This window comes from Phalacrocorax aristotelis, chromosome 29 (assembly GCF_949628215.1).
Source record: "Phalacrocorax aristotelis chromosome 29, bGulAri2.1, whole genome shotgun sequence".
In the NCBI taxonomy this organism is placed as follows: domain Eukaryota; kingdom Metazoa; phylum Chordata; class Aves; order Suliformes; family Phalacrocoracidae; genus Phalacrocorax; species Phalacrocorax aristotelis.
Genome location: NC_134304.1, coordinates 1 through 20,948, shown reverse-complemented (window position 1 = coordinate 20,948; position 20,948 = coordinate 1). Strand labels below are relative to the sequence as shown.

Genomic DNA, 20,948 nt, shown 5'->3' with positions numbered 1-20,948 from the left:
GCAGAACGTCCAGCGCTCGCTGCGGGGGGGCTACGTGGGGGCCACCTACTTCGAGCGCTGCCTCAAGTAGCCCCTCCCCCACACCGCCGCGCCCCCCCTCCCCGCACCCCGCCCCCCCCTATTTATTGCCCCCCCGGGGGGCGGGGGGGGGCCCCCCCCTCCTTTTCCTGCCCCCCCCCCCCCCCCCCCCGCCCCACGCTGCTCTTGTGGGTGATTAAAGGGCGACAGTAACGAGTGGTGCAGCCCCCCCTGCTTTATTGCTCCTTGTGGGTGGGGTCTTACTGGTTAAACTGGGAATGGGGAGGGGGGTGTTTCCACTTGGGAACAGTTTGGCCACTGAGCGTGCGCCCAGTGCACCCAGTTTCCTGCTCCGGGGAGGCCGGTGAGCCCAGTTACTAGTCTTATGGTTCCCAGTGTGCCCAGTCCCCTTCCCCGGAGCTCCCAGTGCGCCCAGTCCCCTTCAACGGAGCTCCCAGTGTGCCCAGTCCCCTTCCCCGGAGCTCCCAGTGTGCCCAGTCCCCTTCAACGGAGCTCCCAGTGTGCCCAGTCCCCTTCAACGGAGCTCCCAGTGTGCCCAGTCCCCAACCCCAGAGCTCCCAGTGTGCCCAGTCCCCTTCCCCGGAGCTCCCAGTGTGCCCAGTCCCCTTCCCCGGAGCTCCCAGTGTGCCCAGTCCCCTTCCCCGGAGCTCCCAGTGTGCCCAGTCCCCTTCCCCGGAGCTCCCAGTGTGCCCAGTCCCCTTCCCCGGAGCTCCCAGTGTGCCCAGTCCCCTTCCCCGGAGCTCCCAGTGTGCCCAGTCCCCTTCCCCGGAGCTCCCAGTGTGCCCAGTTCCCTTCCCCGGAGCTCCCAGTGTGCCCAGTTCCCTTCCCCGGAGCTCCCAGTGTGCCCAGTCCCCTTCCCCGGAGCTCCCAGTGTGCCCAGTCCCCTTCCCCGGAGCTCCCAGTGTGCCCAGTCCCCTTCCCCGGAGCTCCCAGTGTGCCCAGTCCCCTTCCCCGGAGCTCCCAGTGTGCCCAGTCCCCTTCCCCGGAGCTCCCAGTGTGCCCAGTCCCCTTCCCCGGAGCTCCCAGTGTGCCCAGTCCCCTTCCCCGGAGCTCCCAGTGTGCCCAGTCCCCTTCCCCGGAGCTCCCAGTGTGCCCAGTCCCCAATCCCAGAGCTCCCAGTGTGCCCAGTCCCCTTCCCCGGAGCTCCCAGTGTGCCCAGTCCCCTTCCCCGGAGCTCCCAGTGCGCCCAGTCCCCTTCCCCGGAGCTCCCAGTGCGCCCAGTCCCCTTCCCCGGAGCTCCCAGAGTGCCCAGTCCCCTTCCCCGGAGCTCCCAGTGTGCCCAGTCCCCTTCCCCGGAGCTCCCAGTGTGCCCAGTCCCCTTCCCCGGAGCTCCCAGTGTGCCCAGTCCCCTTCCCCGGAGCTCCCAGTGTGCCCAGGTCCCAATCCTAGTGTGAACAGTGTGCCCGGTTACCTTCCTAGGGGCTCCCAGTATGCGCAGTGCCCTTCCCATGTGCTCCCAGTATACCTAGCTCCTGCTTCCAGGACTCCCAGTATCCTGGTGCCAGTATGCCCAGTTACCCATCTCGGTGAACCCAGTGTGCCTAGTTCCCTGTCCCAGGGCTCCCAGTATAGTTTCCAATCCCAGTATGCCCAGTTCTGTGTCCCAGCATTCCCAGTGTACTCAATCCCACCCCACACCTCCCAGTATGCCCAGTTCTCTGTCCCAGTGTGCCCAGTACACCCAGGTTCTCGTCCCAGGGCTCCCAGTGTGCATGGTTTCCCCTGTCCCAGTGCCCCCCAGTATGCCCAGTATCGGCTTCCCCAGTGCCTCCCAGTTGCCCCTGCTTGGCCCAGTGCCCCCAGTCTGCTCCAGTTTTCCCCCAGTACATCCAGTGCTTCCCAGTAAAGCCCCATCTTCTCACCCCAGTGCCCCCCAGTACGTTTTCCGTCTCCCTGGGTGCCCCAGTTCCTTGTCCCAGTGGTCCCAGTATAGACCAGTTCCTCCCAGTACGCTCCAGTTGTGCGATGTGTAGCAGTTCCTCCCCCGCAGTGCGGCACCGTGCCCCCCAGTTTACCCCAGTGTTCCCCACTGTGTCCCGGTGCCCCCCCAGTATGTCTCATGTCCTTCCCAGTATATCCCAGTCGCCCCAGTACTCCCCCGTGTCCAGCCCGCTGCCTGCCAGTGCCCATCCTCTGTCCCAGTGTCCCCAGTCTGTCCCAGTGCTGCCCATCACGTCCCAGTGACCCCAGCCAGACCCAGTTCAGCCGCGCCGCCAGCAGGGGTCGCCCTGGCTCCCTGGGTGCCACTCTGGCCGTCCGTCTCGATGCTCCGCCCACGGAGGAAGTGGCCGCTCTAGCTGCTTCTCGCTGGTTTGCCACCGGAGGGGAGGGGCCTAGCGCTCGGCCCCCGTCACGTGACCTAACTCCTGCGTGACGTCACGAGGTTTCCGGAAGTGCCAGGGGGAGACCGGGAGACGCGGAAGGATCGGGGTGAGGGGCCGTGGAGGGGCCGGGACCGGCCACCGGGGGTCATAGAGAGCGGCGGGGGGGGCCAGAGCGGCCCGGTACCGGGGACCCATAGATCTGAAGGGGGTGGGGTAGAGGGGCCAGATACGGGAGGGTCCTTGGAGGGGGGCAGCAGGGGGCCCTGGTATCGGGAGGGGCCATAGAGCCAAGGCGGGGTCTAGAGGGGCCCGGTACCGGTAATATCACAGAGAGGAGTGGGCCAGAGCGGCCGACACCAGCGTGACATGGGGGAGCGAGCGGGGCCCGGGACCATAGAGAGGCCTCCGGACCTCCGGGGAGGCTAGAAGGGCCCCCCGGGAGGGGCAGCCGGCGGCGCCGGCAGAGACCACAGAGTCCTGCGGCCTCCAGGGACGGGAGCCGCCCCCGAGACCATAGAAAGCGGCCTAGGCTGTGCGGAAGGCCCGGCGCTAGTCGGGGGCGCTCTAGGCCCGCACCATAGAGCTGGCGGCCGGCGGACTCGCGGGGACGCTCTGGGAGGAGAGGAACCACAGAGAACAAGGAGGCGGGGAAGGGGGGGGAGAGCGTCCTCCTCGCCTGGCGATTGGCTGGGCTGCCTGTTGCCGTGGCGACGGGGCGGGGCCTGGGGGCAGTGGGCGGGACCGGGGGGTAAATCAGGGCGCGGAGGGGGATTTGGGGGGCAGCTGGGCCCGGGGCGGGGATAAAAGTCCCGGGGGGGGTCAGTGGGGTTGGGGGGGGATAAATGTGCCCCCTCTGCCCCATATCTGTGTCCCACCGTGTCCCTGTGTCCCACCGTGTCCCTGTGTGCCCCATATCCATGTCCCACTGTGTCCCCGTGTCCCCCATACCCATGTCCCAATGTCCTACATGTCCCTGTGTGCCCCATATCCATGTCCCACCATGTCACTGTGCCCCATATCTGTGTCCCACCGTGTCCCCGTGTCCCCCATACCCATGTCCCAATGTCCTACATGTCCCTGTGTGCCCCATATCCATGTCCCACCATGTCACTGTGCCCCATATCTGTGTCCCACCATGTCCCCATGTGCCCCATCCATGTCCACCGTGTCTCCGTGTCCCCCATATCTGTGTCCCACCATGTCCCAATGTCCTACATGTCCCCGTGTGCCCCATATCCATGTCCTGTATCCCCATGTCTCCCCATGTCCCCCCATGTCCCCGTGCCCCCTATCCATGTCCCACCATGTCCCCCATATCCATGTCCCACAATGTCCCTGTGTGCCCCATATCTGTGTCCCACCATGTCCCCGTGTGCCCCCATCCATGTCCACCGTGTCCCCGTGTCCCCCATATCTGTCCTACCATGTCCCAATGTCCCACTATGTCCCCATGTGCCCCATATCCATGTCCCACCATGTCCCTCTGTGCCCCCTACCCATGTCCACCGTGTCTCCGTGTCCCCCATATCTGTGTCCCCCCATGTCCCAATGTTCTACGTGTCCCGTGTGCCCCATATCTGTGTCCTACCATGTCCCCTTGTCCCACCATGTCCCCGTGTGCCCCATACCCATGTCCCACCATGTCCCCAAGTGCCCCATACCCATGTCCCACCATGTCCCCATGTGCTCCATACCCATGGCCCACCATGTCCCCACGTGCCCCCTATCCATGTCCACCGTGTCCCCCATATCCGTGTCCTACCATGTCCCCTTGTCCCACCATGTCCCCGTGTGCCCCATACCCATGTCCCACCGTGTCCCCAAGTGCCCCATACCCATGTCCCACCATGTCCCCATGTGCTCCATACCCATGGCCCACCATGTCCCCACGTGCCCCCTATCCATGTCCACCGTGTCCCCCATATCCGTGTCCTACCATGTCCCCATGTCCCACCATGTCCCCAAGTGCCCCATACCCATGTCCCACCATGTCCCCATGTGCCCCATATCCATGTCCCACCATGTCCCCATGTGCTCCATACCCGTGTCCCACCATGTCCCCACGTGCCCCCATCCATGTCCACCGTGTCTCCGTGTCCCCCATATCCGTGTCCTACCATGTCCCCGTGTCCCCCTTGTCTGCGCCCTCCCGTTTGTGCCCCATCCGTGTCCCCGACGTCCCCGTCCAACCGTCCGTGTCCCCAGGCGCTGCTGCCACCATGGACCTGCTGTTTGGGCGCCGGAAGACGCCGGAGGAGCTGCTGCGGCAGAACCAGCGGGCGCTGGCCCGCGCCATGCGGGAGCTCGACCGCGAGCGCCAGAAGCTGGAGGCGCAGGAGAAGAAGATCATCGTCGACATCAAGAAAATGGCCAAGCAGGGCCAGATGGTGAGGGGACACCACCGGGGGATGCGGAGGGCATTGGGACACTTGGGGGGGGAGCAGGAGAGCATGGTGGGATTGGGGGATGTGGAGGGGACCTGGGGGACAGTGGTGGGACTGGGAGACCCCAGTGGCCATCTGGGGACCATGGAGGGGACTTGAATCCTCTGGGAAGACCAGGGACCATGGTGGGACTAAGGGACGCAGGTGGGACATGGAGAAGACCAGGGGATGTAGCCGAAACCATGGAAGTCCCCAAGTGACCAGATCAAGGAGACTGTTGAGATGGTGGGTGGGGACCGTGGTGGGCCCTGAGCGACACAGAGGGGTCCCTGGAGATGCCCTAGGCCTCTTGGGGGGACCTCATGGGTGCTCGATGTTCCCCTCCCCGGCCTTCAGGACGCGGTGAAGATTATGGCGAAGGACCTGGTGCGGACGCGGCGCTACGTGAAGAAGTTCATCACCATGAGGGCCAACGTCCAGGCCGTGTCCCTCAAGATCCAGACCCTCAAGTCCAACAACTCCATGGCCCAGGCCATGAAGGGCGTCACGAAGGCCATGGCCACCATGAACCGGCAGGTGGGTGCCTGTGGGGGTGTCCCTAAGGCTGTGGCCACTGCGATGTGCTCCGGGGGGATTTTCCCAAGGCTCTGACCACCGTGAGCTGCCCTGGGGTGGCTGCGAGGACGTCCCAAAGGCTGCGGCCACCACAAGCTGCCCCAGGGGAAACGCCCAAGGCTGTGGCCACCACAGGACAGCCCTAGGTTGCCCATGAAGATGTCCCCAAGACCATGGTTACCACCAGCTGCATCAGGGGGACATCCCTGTGGCCGTGGCCACCACAAGCTGCTTGGGGTGGCTGTGAAGGTGTCCCAAGGTGGCCCTGGGGACCTCTCCAAGGCAGTGGCCACCACAGACCACCCAAGGTGGCCATGGGGACATCGCCAAGGCTGCGGCCACCACAAACCACCCAAGGTGGCCCTGGGGATGTCCCCAAGGCTTCGGCCACCACAGACCACCCAAGGTGGCCATGGGGACCTCCCCAAGGCTGTGGCCACCACAGACCACCCAAGGTGGCCATGGGGACCTCCCCAAGGCTGCGGCCACCACAGACCACCCAAGGTGGCCCTGGGGACGTCCCCAAGGCTGCGGCCACCACAGACCACCCAAGGTGGCCCTGGGGACATCCCCAAGGCTGCGGCCACCACAGACCACCCAAGGTGGCCCTGGGGACATCCCCAAGGCTGGGGCCACCACAGAGTGCCCCGCGTCGCCGTGGGGACGTCCCCGTGTCACCGTGTGCCACGTGCCGTGTTCCTGTGTCCCCCCCCCAGCTGAAGCTGCCGCAGATCCAGAAGATCATGATGGAGTTCGAGAAGCAGGCGGAGATCATGGACATGAAAGAGGAGCTGATGAACGATGCCATCGATGATGCCATGGGGGACGAGGACGATGAGGAGGAGAGGTGGGGGGGACACGGGGAGGGGGACATGGGAGAAGGGGGTTGGGGGGGACATGGAAGACAGGGACACGGCGGGGTGGCGACACGTGGGGACACCTTGGGTGGGCTGGGGCGGGTGTGGGACGCCGGGAGGGTTGAGGACCCCCTGGGTGGGGACAGAGCTGGTCAGGGCCCGCTGGTGGGGGGGCTCAGGGGACATTGGGGGGGTCCCGGCGTCACCCCTGACCCCCTTGTCCCCCACAGCGACGCGGTCGTGTCACAAGTGCTGGATGAGCTGGGATTGAACCTCACCGACGAGCTGGCCAGTGAGTGGGGCTGGGGGGGGGGAGTTTGGGGGTCAGGGGGTATTTTGGGGGGGCTGAGGGGGGTAATTGAACATCTGGGGGGCATTTTGGGGGTATTTGAGGGGCCCTGAGGGGCACTGGGGAGCTGGGGGGGCATTTGGGGAGCGGGATGGGGGACACATTTTGGGGATAGGGGGTATTTGAGGGGTCTGGGGGGATTTGGGGGATCTGGGGGGGGGCAGTGGGTGGTACATACAAGCTGGGGGGCCACTTGGGGGGGGCGTGGGGGTGGTGGTTATGGGGCTGAGGGACATTTTTGGGGGTATTTAAGGGGTCTTGGGAGGCATTGGGAAATGGGGAGGGGGACTTTGGGGGGTAGGGGATATTCCAGGGGTCTGGGGGGGGATTTGGGGGACCTGGGGGGGCAACGGGTGGTACATACAAGCTGGGGGGGGGTCATGTTGGGGGGCACAGGGGTATTGAGGGGTGTTGGGGGGATATTTGGGGTGCAGCTGGGGGTCTGGGAGGGTACTTGGGGGGGTGTCTGGGGCGCATTTGGAGGGGGGTGATGGAGGGCGGTGACCCCCTGACCTCTGCCCTTTGCCCCCAGCCCTGCCCCCGCCGGGGGGGTCGCTGGCAGTGGGGGAGGGGCGGGCGCCCGAGGCCGCGGCCGCTCTGGCCGACGCCGACGCCGACCTGGAGGAGCGGCTCAAGAACCTGCGCCGGGACTGACCCCCGACGTGGGACCCCTGACCCCCACCCGGACCCCTCCCCAGCACCCTGCGGTTGACCCCTGCTGCTCGACGACCCTCCAACCCCGGGGTTGACCTCGGCGACCCCACGCGACCTACGGGCACCGCCCTGACCCCTGCGGTGACCTTTGACCTCGGCCAACAGCGACCCCCCCCCCGACCCCCGCCTGGCCTCTTGGTGACTCGTGCCCTTAGGGCTGACCTTTGACCTCCGGCCTTGACTTTTGGTGACCTGTGACGCCCCCCCCCCCCAGGGGCTGACCCCCAGTGACCTTTGACCCTGCCCAACCCTTCTTGGGCTGGGGGAGGGGCATCTCAGACACACTACAGGACTTTGGCTCCCTCCGGGGGTATTTCCCCTCCCCCCCCGGGGTATTTCCCCTCCCCCCCGGGGGTATTTCCCCCCCCTGGGGGTATTTGCCCCCCCCAGGGGTATTTGCTCCCCCCCCGGGGTATTTCCCCTCCCCCCCCGGGGGTATTTCCCCTCCCCCGGGGGTATTTGCCCCCCCCCCGGGGGTATTTGCCCCCCCCCGCGGTATTTCCCCTCCCCCCCCGGGGGTATTTCCCCCCCCTGGGGGTATTCGCCCCCCCCTTGGGCTATTTGCCCCCTTTATCTGCATTATTGACTCTCTCTTGGGCTATTTGCCCCCCCCCGGGAGCTCTTTTTCCATTTCTTTATATTATTTGCCTCTTCTTGGGGTATTTGCACCCCCCCAGGGGGTATTTGCCCCTCTTGGGGGTATTTGCCCCACCCCCACCCCCACCCCGGGGTAGTTGAACTGGGGCAATAAAGGCCACACGCTGGTACCTGCTGCCTCCCCCTGGCTGCTTCCTCGGGGAGGGGGGGGCCCAGTGTCACCCAGTAAGGGACTGGGAGCACTGGGGAGAGGGGGGTGGGCGTTCACTGGTGGCTGCTGTGGGGTGGGGGAGGGTGGGTCCCTCCTGGGTGGGGGTCCTGGATGCTTGGGTTCCTCACTGGGCGGGGGGGGGGTGGTGAGTGTCAGTTTGGGGTCCCGGGCGTCTGGGCTCGTCCCCAGTTTGGGGGACTGGTTTGGGGCTCTGGATACTGGGAAGGGGGGGTGGGGGTGGTCTGGGGGTGCAGGATGCCTGGGGGGGGTCCCCCCCTGCCCCGGCTTGGGGAGGGGGCTGGTTTGGGGCCCCGGATGCCTGGGTCCCTCCCGCCTCTCCCCTCCCCCTGTCGCCGCCGAGCCTTGGTTTGATGCCAAACCACCAGACGTCCCCATTTCCGTGCTAAAAAAATGGCATTTTGGGGTAGCTGAGAAAACACGGCACGGGTTTGGGGTAAAAACTCCCCAAACCGCTGTGTCCTCGCTGCAAAAGCTTCCTTTTTTTTGGGGTGAAACCCCCCAAATTTAGCACCTGCGGGGACTTTGGGTCCGTTGACTGCTCCTTTTTTTGCGTCCTAGAGAAGTGCGGGTGATCCGAGTTGGCTCTAATTCGCTTTGATTTGCGGGTTTGAAGCAGAAAATGTAGATTATTTTTTTTAAAAAAAGGGAATTTGTTTTTTTTCCAGCACGGAGTAAAATAGGGATTTATGTGATTATTTTTTTTTTTTCTGGAAATACTGATTTCTGAGTGACGTTTTGGGGTAAGAGGAACTGATTTGGGTATGTGAAACCTCCCGGGTGCCTGACGGTGGGGGTTTTGTGCCGCTCGTGAGTGCTTTTTGGGTGTCAAAACCATGTTTATTTCCTGATTTTTTTTTTGGGGGGGGGGGGGAAGCAATGCTATATTTCTGCAAAAAGCAGAAAAATTCGCCAAATTTCCAATAGTAGTTCCCCCTCCCCCTTATTTTTGTTTAAATTTGCATTTATTTGCTCTTCCCCTTCAGACTTTGGCCTTTCCCAGGGCTTGCGCATCTCTGCGTGTCCCTGGGCGAGCTCGGCCACGCTAGAAACACTGCTCCGGTCTAGAAGTGACCCAAAAAGGACTGAAAACACCCCAAAAAAAGGGATTTCCATCAAAGCGGGAGCAGAGGGTGAGGTAAGGAGCGTGGCGGCAGCAAACCGTGGGTGAACATTGGTTGGGATTTACACTGAGCCCACGGCTTGTGGGTAAAACATCCAGCAGAACCCAAACCGGTTGGTTTTAGCCCCAAAAATGCGATGTGGGGCATTTGGAAGCTCCACAGGAGCGAGCACCCATCCCCTGCGAAGTCGGGACCGTTGGGGCTGGTTTGTCGGGTCGGGAGGAGGACGTGGCTGTGGGAGCTGCCAAAATTAATACCTTTTTTTTCATTAAAAATATCTATTTAAATCGCAGCTGCTGGAGGTGGCCGGCAGGATGCCGACGGGCCAGGTACGGCGCGTTGCGGGGGCACGGTTTGGGGCTCTTTGGGGGATTTTGAACAGCTTCAAAGGGAAAAAAAAGGGGTGTTTCTTAACTCTTAGAAAATAATTATTTAGAGAATTTAATAAATATAATAAAATAAAAGGAGGAGAGTTGTTACGAGCGGGTGCTGCGTTGCGTTTCCCAGCCTCTCCCCTTTCCCAGCCTTTCCCCGCCGGGTTGGTTAAAAATTAAAGCCGTGTCAATACAACCGGGTGGGATTTCACCCCAAAAATCAGACGGACAAAAGGACGTCAGGAGACGGCCACGACCCGAGTCCCCGCCAGGAGTCACCGGGGGGGTGTGGGATGGCGAGAGGCTGCTCGGAGGGGGGACGCCTCCTCTTGGTTTCTTTTTCCACAGCAATTCATCGCCGCCGCCCTCCTCCTCCTCGGGCGAGGAAGCAGCGGGACTGACGGACCTGCCGAAACGTCGCCCGTGGGAGCGATGGGAAGGAAACCTCTGCAGCCCCCGGGTGGGTCCTGCTCTCTTCACCCTTGGCTGCCGGGCAGATGCCCACCCAGTCCTTCAGGGTGACCCTGCTCCTGCGTGGGTCCCTCCCAGGGGCTGCAGTCCTTCAGGGTGACCCTGCTCCTGCGTGGGTCCTTCCCAGGGGCTGCAGTCCTTCAGGGTGACCCTGCTCCTGCGTGGGTCCTTCCCAGGGGCTGCAGTCCTTCAGGGTGACCCTGCTCCTGCGTGGGTCCCTCCCAGGGGCTGCAGTCCTTCAGGGTGACCCTGCTCCTGCGTGGGTCCCTCCCGTGGGCTGCAGTCCTTCAGGGTGACCCTGCTCCTGCGTGGGTCCTTCCCATGGGCTGCAGTCCTTCAGGGTGACCCTGCTCCTGCGTGGGTCCTTCCCATGGGCTGCAGTCCTTCAGGGTGACCCTGCTCCTGCGTGGGTCCTTCCCAGGGGCTGCAGTCCTTCAGGGTGACCCTGCTCCTGCGTGGGTCCTTCCCAGGGGCTGCAGTCCTTCAGGGTGACCCTGCTCCTGCGTGGGTCCTTCCCGTGGGCTGCAGTCCTTCAGGGTGACCCTGCTCCTGCGTGGGTCCTTCCCAGGGGCTGCAGTCCTTCAGGGTGACCCTGCTCCTGCGTGGGTCCTTCCCAGGGGCTGCAGTCCTTCAGGGTGACCCTGCTCCTGCGTGGGTCCTTCCCGTGGGCTGCAGTCCTTCAGGGTGACCCTGCTCCTGCGTGGGTCCTTCCCGTGGGCTGCAGTCCTTCAGGGTGACCCTGCTCCTGCGTGGGTCCTTCCCAGGGGCTGCAGTCCTTCAGGGTGACCCTGCTCCTGCGTGGGTCCTTCCCAGGGGCTGCAGTCCTTCAGGGTGACCCTGCTCCTGCGTGGGTCCTTCCCAGGGGCTGCAGTCCTTCAGGGTGACCCTGCTCCTGCGTGGGTCCCTCCCAGGGGCTGCAGTCCTTCAGGGTGACCCTGCTCCTGCGTGGGTCCTTCCCAGGGGCTGCAGTCCTTCAGGGTGACCCTGCTCCTGCGTGGGTCCTTCCCAGGGGCTGCAGTCCTTCAGGGTGACCCTGCTCCTGCGTGGGTCCCTCCCAGGGGCTGCAGTCCTTCAGGGTGACCCTGCTCCTGCGTGGGTCCCTCCCGTGGGCTGCAGTCCTTCAGGGTGACCCTGCTCCTGCGTGGGTCCTTCCCATGGGCTGCAGTCCTTCAGGGTGACCCTGCTCCTGCGTGGGTCCTTCCCATGGGCTGCAGTCCTTCAGGGTGACCCTGCTCCTGCGTGGGTCCTTCCCAGGGGCTGCAGTCCTTCAGGGTGACCCTGCTCCTGCGTGGGTCCTTCCCAGGGGCTGCAGTCCTTCAGGGTGACCCTGCTCCTGCGTGGGTCCTTCCCGTGGGCTGCAGTCCTTCAGGGTGACCCTGCTCCTGCGTGGGTCCTTCCCAGGGGCTGCAGTCCTTCAGGGTGACCCTGCTCCTGCGTGGGTCCTTCCCAGGGGCTGCAGTCCTTCAGGGTGACCCTGCTCCTGCGTGGGTCCTTCCCATGGGCTGCAGTCCTTCAGGGTGACCCTGCTCCTGCGTGGGTCCCTCCCAGGGGCTGCAGTCCTTCAGGGTGACCCTGCTCCTGCGTGGGTCCCTCCCGTGGGCTGCAGTCCTTCAGGGTGACCCTGCTCCTGCGTGGGTCCTTCCCATGGGCTGCAGTCCTTCAGGGTGACCCTGCTCCTGCGTGGGTCCTTCCCATGGGCTGCAGTCCTTCAGGGTGACCCTGCTCCTGCGTGGGTCCTTCCCAGGGGCTGCAGTCCTTCAGGGTGACCCTGCTCCTGCGTGGGTCCTTCCCAGGGGCTGCAGTCCTTCAGGGTGACCCTGCTCCTGCGTGGGTCCTTCCCGTGGGCTGCAGTCCTTCAGGGTGACCCTGCTCCTGCGTGGGTCCTTCCCAGGGGCTGCAGTCCTTCAGGGTGACCCTGCTCCTGCGTGGGTCCTTCCCAGGGGCTGCAGTCCTTCAGGGTGACCCTGCTCCTGCGTGGGTCCTTCCCATGGGCTGCAGTCCTTCAGGGTGACCCTGCTCCTGCGTGGGTCCCTCCCAGGGGCTGCAGTCCTTCAGGGTGACCCTGCTCCTGCGTGGGTCCCTCCCAGGGGCTGCAGTCCTTCAGGGTGACCCTGCTCCTGCGTGGGTCCCTCCCAGGGGCTGCAGTCCTTCAGGGTGACCCTGCTCCTGCGTGGGTCCCTCCCAGGGGCTGCAGTCCTTCAGGGTGACCCTGCTCCTGCGTGGGTCCCTCCCAGGGGCTGCAGTCCTTCAGGGTGACCCTGCTCCTGCGTGGGTCCCTCCCGTGGGCTGCAGTCCTTCAGGGTGACCCTGCTCCTGCGTGGGGTCTCCAAAGGTTACAGGGGAACCTCTTCTCCTGCTCCTGGAGCAGCTTGTCACCCTCCGTCTTCACCGACTGTGGTGTCCGCAGGGTTTTTTCTTTCCATTTTCTCCCCTCCCCCAATGTTTTTAGCCTTTCTTCAGTACGTTATCACAGAGGCACCACCAGCATCCCTGGAGGGCTCAGCTTTGGCCAGTATTGGTTCCATTTTGAAGCCAGCTGGACCCAGCTGTGCCTAATGTGGGGGCCGCCCCATGACTCTTGGTCACAGAGGTCACTGCTGCAGCCCCCCCACCAACCCAAACCACTCTAAACCCAGTACGTGGTCTCATCCACCCGTCCCTCCTCCAACGCGCGAAGGTCTCCGCTCTCCTGATTTTCAGCACGATTTCCTTCCGTTTTGTCCCCCCCAAATTTAAGAAGGATTAGGTGAAATGTCTTGCTTATCATTTTCTTGGCCACCCGGGGTAGGGCAGGCGCGGGGCATTGCGCGCCGGCGGCTTCCCCAGGGAGAAGAGCCTCTGCGAGAGATGGCTCTGGTAGCTTTGAGATGGTGGGGCAGGCGCCTCATTTCCCCCAAATCCTCCGTTTTTCTCCCCGTAGCTGCCAGCTGGCGCTTTCCCCGGAGGAAGCGGGATGAAGAGCCATCTTCTCACCTCAAGTGGGTGGCTTTTGAAGGCCAGCTGCCCGCCAACGCTGTCTCCAACTGGAACGAGTACGCCAAGAGGATGGAGTACGTCTGCTCGACGGAGGTGTTGTACTGCAACACCGGTGCCTACGTCCCGGAGCGAGGGTCCTACTGCTTCTTCCCCTATGGAGAATGGGAGCACCAGACCTCTGACTTCAATGTGTTGGTCAACGTCGGAAATTTCGAGGCGCTGGATTGGGTGGACGACTCCTTCGGCAACGTGCCCAAAAACGCCGTGGAGGGCTGCCCGTCGGTTGATGTCTTCGTTGGGAGGAGCCGGTACGGCTTGGGCAAGGTCTCCAAACTGCAGAGGGCTGCCTTCATGGTGGTGGATGGCGAGGAGGTTTGGTTCAAGTGGTACCAAGTCTTGGTGGTCAAGAAGGGGCCGGCAGATGTCACCATCTCTGATGTCCGCTACAACATGAGCGGGGCAGTGGAGCGTGGGGAGGACGTCACGCTGATGAAGACCACGGTGAGTAACGAGGGCTGCCAAGGGGTGCGTAGAACTGTCACCATGGAGGAGGTCACTGAGATGGAGCACGACTGGGAGATGGACGAGAGGGTCTTCACCACCATCCGTGGGATGCTGCGAGCCAACCTCTTGGCCTTCAACGGGACGGGCTGGGAGGTCACCACCACCACCAACGTCCCCTGGGTGGGGGGAGCCAGCACCAGCGAGTACGTTGTCCGTACCCACGTGGTGGAGGAGGAGGTGCGGGCCCGGACGGCGTGCGAGGTGGCCCTGGAGGGATGCCGGTTGGACCTTCACGTCCCCTTCACCGCTCAACTGACCCGTGACTTCGGCGACGGTCATCCACACCGTGTGGACGTGATGGGGCGGGCTCGTTGCCACGTGGTAGCGGGTGTCCGGGCCGGTGTGAAGCAGTGCTGGCCCATCACTGACGTCCCGCCGTGCCGGCCGTAGGGGATGGTGAGGCGGATACCGTCTATCTGCTTCTTGCAATCTCCTTTTTCTATATTTTTTTTTTTCCGCCCCAAATAACTACCAGCTCACCCCAAAATGAGATCTCGGCAACCTGGAATGCGGAAAAGTGCATTTATTTTGCCTTCTGTATTTTCTGTTTTCATGGCATAACCTTCACCCCCACCCCCCCTTTGAAACGACAGCAACGTGGAACGCAGAAAAACGTGGGGGGTTTTTTTTCAGTCTGTTTTTTCTATTTTCTCCAAAATAACCTCCCTCTCTCCCCTCAAAAAACACAGCAACAACGTGGAATACAGAAAAATGCCATTTTTGCAGTCTGCATTTTCTTTTTTTTTTCCCCCCCAAATAAGAAAAGGGGTGAGGAAGAAGGGGGGACACCCTCCCTCCCCCCCCCCGAAATAAGGGATGGGAAGGCAACCGCTCATCTGAGGATGATGAGGGAGGGCGCTCATGGAGGTGGCGTCACCTCGGGGTGAGGGTGGACCTGGCCCCCGAGGAGTTAACCCCCTCCTCACCTCCCCCCCCACCTTTTCCCCCCTTCCCCCCTCCCCGCCAAGGCAGGAGTGACAGCGAAGCTGACCAATCAGTGTGCGGGTAGGATGGCCCCCCCCGCCCACCTGGGTGGCTTCCCGGGAGGGTTTGGGGGTCATCCAGGAGGATTTTGGGGGGATCCCAGGGTTCTGAGTGGAGGGGCTGGGTCGGGGGGGGGTCCCTGAGAGCTGGGGGGTGCGGTGTGTGTATACAGGGGGTCCAGGAAGGCTGTTGGGGGGGGGGGGGGTTAGTGGGCTGGGAGAAGCAGTGATTTGGGGAGACCCCAATTGCGTGGGGGGGGGGGGGGTGTGGGGGGCGCAAGCCCCAGGACACGTTTCGGCTGCAACCTCCCGCGTCGAACCCTCTCGGTCCCCGCACGCCGCGTGAAAAGGAAAAAACAAACAAAAAAAAACCCCACAAAATGGGCTAAAACTGTCGTTACAGGAAGGGGGGAGGGCAGAAATTGGGGGGGGGACACAGACGAACCCGCCGGGAGGAGGGAAACAGAGGCGCGAAGGGCTGCCCGAGCCACCCCGGCGCCCGCGTCCAGCCCTGGGCGTCCGGGCAAGCGGCCCGTGAGGTAGGTTGGTCTCTGAAATTTAAGCGGACGGCGCTCGCTGTGATGAATAAATATACCAAAAAGGGGAGGGGGGGGAAAAAAAAAAAGGTGAGTTGTAATCGGAGGGGGTTGGGGGGAGACAGGGTGTCCTGGCGGTGGGGTTAGGGTGGAGGGGAGGTGGACGTGCCTGGAGGTGGGTGAGGGACCAGGGAGCCACCAGGCTCATGGGGGACATCGATGATCAGTTCGTCTTCATCCCCATCCGTGGTCCACCTCTGTTGGGACGCTGTCCTGGAGCCACCAGGCTCGTGGGGGACATCAGTCATCAGCTTGCCGGCACCCCCAGCCACGCTGCATCTCCTCCAGGACCAGGGAGACGCATCCTGGAGCCACCAGGCTCGTGGAGGGCATCAATCACCAGCTCATCGCCCACGGCACATCTCTGGGACCACGAGCTGCATCCTGGAGCCACCAGGCTCGTGGAGGAACATCAGTCACCAGCTTGTCTTTACCCCCAGCCACGTCGCGGCTCCTCCAGGCTGCCCGCGGTGCCGGGTGGCGACGAAACCCGCACCGGCCACCCTGAGCAGCCACCAGGTCTACCTCACCCACCCAACCTCAACCGTCCCCCCCTACGGTGATCACCCATCGCCGGGGATGAAGAGGTGCCGCCCTCCTCCTCCTCCCCACCACCAAACGTCATCATTTGTCCCTGGCGGCCGCCCGGGCATGGATACGCGTGTGCCGAGCAAGGGAGGACTTGTTGCTGAAGCTCTTCCCGCAGTGGGGACAGGGGAAGGGTCTCTCGCCCGTGTGCGAGCGCTCGTGCACCGTCAGGTCTGCCAAGTACTTGAAGCTCTTGCCGCAGGCGGCGCAGGGGTAGGGTCGCTCCTCGGTGTGGCTCCGTTGGTGCATGGTGAGGTTGGATTGTTGGCTGAAGCGTTTGCCGCAGGCGGCGCAAGGGTAGGGGCGCTCCCCCGTGTGCGACCGTTGGTGCTTGTTGAGGTCCGAGGGGTTGGTGAAGGTCTTGCCGCAGGAGCCGCAGGCGTAGGGACGCTCGCCCGTGTGCAGCCGTTGGTGGGTGGTGAGGGTGGAGAGGTGGCCGAAGCTCTTGCCGCAAGCCCCGCAGGCGTAGGGCTTCACCCCCGTGTGCGTTCGCTGGTGGGTCTTCAGGTGGGTCAACCGGCCAAAGCTCTTGCCGCACTCGCCGCAGGGGTACGGACGGTCCTTCCCCTGCGCCGACGGCTCCGGCTTCCCCCAGGGCTTCTCTGGGCTCCCGGTGCCCTCCGTCGGCCCGGGCAGGCCTTGGGAAAGGGGCTGTGGGAAGGTGGTGGGATCCCGTGGGATCTGTTGCCGGTGGGACCCTCTCCGGGCGGGGGTCCTGACTGCCGGGATGCCCCGGAGGGTGCTGGGTGGGTGCGGGGGGTCTTGCTCTTGCAAAAGGGATGCCTCCGGGTCTCTGCTTGCCATGGTGGGACCTGCTGGGGGGCGGGGGGGGGGGAAGAAGATGCTTCATGAGTCGGTTCTCAGCGGAGGACACGACCCTCCTCCTCTGAGCCCACCACCCTCGATCTCCTCCAGAGATGGTCCACCTCCTGCCACTGAGCAAAACACCAAACCCACCCGTGGACGGCCATCGGGCCATGCTGGGACAGGCGTGAAGATGAGACCACCTCAGCAGAGGGGCCCAACCTGTCCGAGAGGCAAGGACGGCTGCAGGAGGACTCCACGAGGAGCCCACCACGCTCCAACCATCATCCCCGAAACACCCCAACTCCTTAAAACAGCGTTTCCAGCATCGCCGCGAAGGAGAAGCTGATGCTGGAGGAATGAGATTTTTGGGGCTCGTGGTTTCCAGAGGACAAAAAGGGGGAGAACAAGGGCTCTCTGTGGACGCTCATGATCTTCACTCCGAGATCTCCATCCTTCTCCAGCTCCTCTGCAGCTCAGGAGATGGCCGTCCTCCAGCTTCCCGCGCTGGCGTGGACATCTCATGTACATCTCCCAGCCCTTCTCGCTTCCATTTGGCTTTCGAGCCCAAGGAAACCCTTCTTTTCTTCTCACACCGCGACCAGGGTTCAAGATCACACGTGGTGGCCCCACTGCCGACGTCTCCATCTGGATCCTTCTTGAGATCACGTCTTTCTCCTTTCTCAATAGCCCAGGAGTTTTCCCAGCACCACGACCTCAGTTTTGGCCTTTTCCCCGCCCTTTGCTCCCACTCACGCTCCACCACGAGCAACAACTCCCCCCCCCCCCAAAAAAGAGCAATGACGCCATGGGAGTATCTGTGGAGGGGACCAGATGGGGCCAAGCCCATCGCAGGAGACACCCCACCACTGCCAAGCCCCCCCAGCTCCTACAGCAGCTTCTTCACCCCTTTTTTTTTGGGGGGGGGGGGGGGGGGGGGCTTCAGCCCATTACCTGTTTCCTGCAGGTGCCGCTCATCTTCCTCGGGGACAAACTTGACCTTGCCCCAGGCCACGTCCTCCCGCCAGCTGTCCCCGGAGGGGAGCTGGGGTGACTCCGATGGGGGGCTTGGTGGGTCCCCCACCATTTCAGGATCCTCCATGTCCCCTGGAGCCACCTCCTCCACCTTCACACGCACCGTCACCTGTGGGACCCAAGGAAACAGGGGCACCCAGGGGCTGCAGAGGGGAGTTGGGTGCCCCAGACCCCCAGGGGCTGCAGAGGGGAGTTGGGTGCCCCAGACCCCCAGCACCTGCAGAGGGGAGTTGGGTGCCCCAGACCCCCAGCGCCTCCAGAGAGCAGTTGGGTGACCCGGACCTCCAGCGCCTCCAGAGAGCAGTTGGGTGCCCCGGACCCCCAGCGCCTCCAGAGAGCAGTTGGGTGCCCCGGACCCCCAGCGCCTCCAGAGAGCAGTTGGGTGCCCCGGACCCCCAGCGCCTCCAGAGGGGAGTTGGGTGCCCCAGACCCCCAGGGGCTGCAGAGGGGAGTTGGGTGCCCCAGACCCCCAGCGCCTCCAGAGGGGAGTTGGGTGCCCCGGACCCCCAGGGGTTGCAGAGGGGAGTTGGGTGCCCCGGACCCCCAGGGGCTGCAGACGGGAGTTGGGTGCCCCAGACCCCCAGGGGCTGCAGACGGGAGTTGGGTGCCCCAGACCCCCAGCGCCTCCAGAGAGCAGTTGGGTGCCCCAGACCCCCAGCGCCTCCAGAGAGCAGTTGGGTGCCCCAGACCCCCAGGGCCTGCAGAGAGCAGTTGGGTGCCCCAGACCCCCAGCACCTGCAGAGGGGAGTTGGGTGCCCCGGACCCCCAGGGGTTGCAGAGGGGAGTTGGGTGCCCCGGACCCCCAGGGGTTGCAGAGGGGAGTTGGGTGCCCCGGACCCCCAGCGCCTCCAGAGGGGAGTTGGGTGCCCCGGACCCCCAGGGGCTGCAAAGAGCAGTTGGGTGCCCCGGACCCCCAGTGCCTCCAGAGAGCAGTTGGGTGCCCCGGACCCCCAGGGCCTGCAGAGGGGAGTTGGGTGCCCCAGACCCCCAGCGCCTCCAGAGGGGAGTTGGGTGCCCCGGACCCCCACCCCACCTGCCTTTCCAGAGTCAGTTTTGGGGGTGTCCTGTGGGAATGAGCTTGGAAGCAATGCTGGAGAGGGGAGGCTGAGCCCAGTTTTGGGGGGGCAGGAGGGTGGGAGCTCCTTGCAAACCCCCTCCCGGCGCAGGATCCGGCCGCAGCTCTTACCTGCTGCTCCCAAATCCCGTCGGGATCGCCCTGTCCCAACTGGAAGCTCTCGGCCAAGGCGACGGCTTGGGCGCAGGATTCGGGATGCCGCACCCACACCCAGCTCTGGATTTCCTCGGGAAGGATGCTGAGGAATTGCTCCAGCACCAGCAGCTCCATGATCTGCTCCTTGCTCCGCACCTCTGGCCGTAACCAACCCTGCGACAGCTCCCGTAACCGCCGCCAAACGTCCCGCGGTCCCGACGCCTCCTGGTACCGGAACTGCCGGAAGCGCAAGCGGCGCATCTCCGTGCCGGCACCGCCGCCGTGCAGCGCCGGTACCAACCGCCGTGCCCACTCCCCCCGGGGCCAACGGTGTCTCTCGGCCACCCGCTCCAAGGACATCGGTGACCCCTCTGTGTCCTCCTCTGGGCACGGCGAGGGGACCTGGGGGGGTGGGGGGGCGCCGGCGGACCCCTTCCGGTTGCAGCCGCCAGCGGGGTCGTGTTGTTGGGGTCTCCATGCTGCCTGGCTCCGTCGCTGCTGTGTGTCCCCCCCCAACTCTCCTGGGGGGGGGGGGTGATGTATGGGAGGGGGCTTCGAAAAGCAGCTGGTGGGGTGGGCTCTGCGGGGCAGGGAGAGCAGGGCATGGCTTTGCAAAGCCCCCACCCCCCAGTCCCCCAGCAGCGTGCCCCCCTCCCAAGCCCTAGCTTGCAGAGCCCCCCAGGACCATGCAACGTGCCCCCCCCCCCAGTCTTGCAGAGCCCCCCAGGACTATGCAACGTGCCCCCCCCCCTCCCCCAGCCTTGCAGAGCCCCACAGGACCATGCAGTATGCCCCCCCCCCACCACAGAGCCCCCCAGGACCATGCGATGTGCCCACCCACCCCCCAGCTTTGCAGAGCCCCCCAGGACCATGCAACGTGCCCCCCCCCCCCACTTGCAGAGCCCCCCAGAACCATGCGATGTGCGCCCCCCCAGCCTTACAGAGCCCTACATGACCATGCAGTATGCCCCCCCCCCCCATCACAGAGCCCCCCAGGACCATGCGATGTGCCCCCCCCCCCCAGCCTTGCAGAGCCCTTCAGGACCATTCAATATGCCCCCCCCACCCCTAGACTTGCAGAGCCCCCCAGGACCAATCACTATGCCTCCCCCCATCCCCCACCCCTGCAGAGCCCCCCAGGACCATGCGATGTGCCCCCCCCCCCCAACCCCCTACCCTCGCAAGACCTCCACAAAGCTTGCAGAGACCCTTCCCCAGCCCCCCAGCTTTGCAAATCTCCCCCCAGGACCATGCAATACCCCTACCCCCAACTCCCCCCCCCAGCTTGCAAAGCCCCCAGGTATTTTAACCTGTCCCCCGCGTCCCCCCCCCCATTGACTCCCAGCCCTGCAAAAGTCCCACAAAGATTGCAAAGCCACGTGTGTGTCCCCCCCCCCAGCTTTGCACCCCCCCCAAGCCCATGCAATACCCCCTCCTCATCCTCCATCTTAAAAAGCCCCCAGGTCCTTGTGATGTTCCCCCGCCCCCAGGACCCCCAGCTTCCCAAAATGACCCCAGCAGCATGTAATATGCCCCCCCCCCTTGTAACTGCCCCCCACCCTACCTTTGCGAAGCCCCCCCAGGTCTTGCAACGTCCCTCCCCCCCCCCCCCCAAGGCGTTTCGAAGCCCCAGCACCATGCAACGTCCACCCTCCCACCCCCCTTAACCACCACCCCCCCCCCCCGCAAAGCCCCCAGACCCTTGCAATATGCGCCCCGAACCCCCCACCTTGCAAAACCCCCTCCATCCAGCCTCGCGAACGCTCCGGGAACCTTGCAAAGCCCCCCCCCAGCCTTGCAAAACCCCCCCAGCCTTGCAAAGGGCCCCCAGCCTTACAAAACCCCCCCAACCTTGCAAAGGGCCCCCCCCCCCTTGCAAAGGGCCCCAGCCTTGCAAAGCCCCCCCAACCTTGCAAAGGCCCCCCCCAGCCTTGCAAAGGGCCCCCCCCCAGCCTTGCAAAGGGCCCCCCCCCAGCCTTGCAAAGGGGCCCCCCCACGTCCCCAACCTTGCAAAGCTCCCTCTGCCCTTGCACCCCCCCACCCCTTTGCAGAAGCCCCGGAGCCTTGCAATACCCCCCCCCCACGTCCCCAGCTTGCAACCTTCCCCCCACCCCC

At 64.2% G+C, this 20,948-nt stretch overlaps 3 protein-coding genes across 3 annotated transcripts; 2 read left to right on the top strand and 1 right to left on the bottom strand.

Moving 5' to 3' along the window:
* Positions 1-2,335: 2,335 nt before the first annotated feature.
* Positions 2,336-8,049, top strand: CHMP2A (charged multivesicular body protein 2A). Its single transcript, XM_075076294.1, has 6 exons — positions 2,336-2,469; positions 4,569-4,750; positions 5,144-5,323; positions 6,079-6,209; positions 6,450-6,511; positions 7,101-8,049. The coding sequence occupies exons 2-6, from the start codon at positions 4,583-4,585 to the stop codon at positions 7,220-7,222; spliced, it is 663 nt and encodes a 220-aa protein (XP_074932395.1). The 5' UTR covers positions 2,336-2,469; positions 4,569-4,582; the 3' UTR covers positions 7,223-8,049.
* A 441-nt stretch (positions 8,050-8,490) lies between these two features.
* Positions 8,491-14,334, top strand: LOC142048930 (natterin-4-like). The gene is made up of 5 exons (XM_075076285.1): positions 8,491-8,851; positions 9,095-9,246; positions 9,526-9,561; positions 9,955-10,066; positions 12,998-14,334. Exons 3-5 carry the CDS (start codon positions 9,547-9,549, stop codon positions 14,005-14,007), a joined length of 1,137 nt encoding a protein of 378 aa, XP_074932386.1. The 5' UTR covers positions 8,491-8,851; positions 9,095-9,246; positions 9,526-9,546; the 3' UTR covers positions 14,008-14,334.
* MZF1 (myeloid zinc finger 1) lies at positions 14,052-19,473 on the bottom strand. The gene is made up of 3 exons (XM_075076274.1): positions 18,810-19,473; positions 17,543-17,732; positions 14,052-16,596 (listed from the first exon to the last, which is right to left on the bottom strand). The coding sequence occupies exons 1-3, from the start codon at positions 19,191-19,193 to the stop codon at positions 15,821-15,823; spliced, it is 1,350 nt and encodes a 449-aa protein (XP_074932375.1). The 5' UTR covers positions 19,194-19,473; the 3' UTR covers positions 14,052-15,820.
* Positions 19,474-20,948: the final 1,475 nt, after the last annotated feature.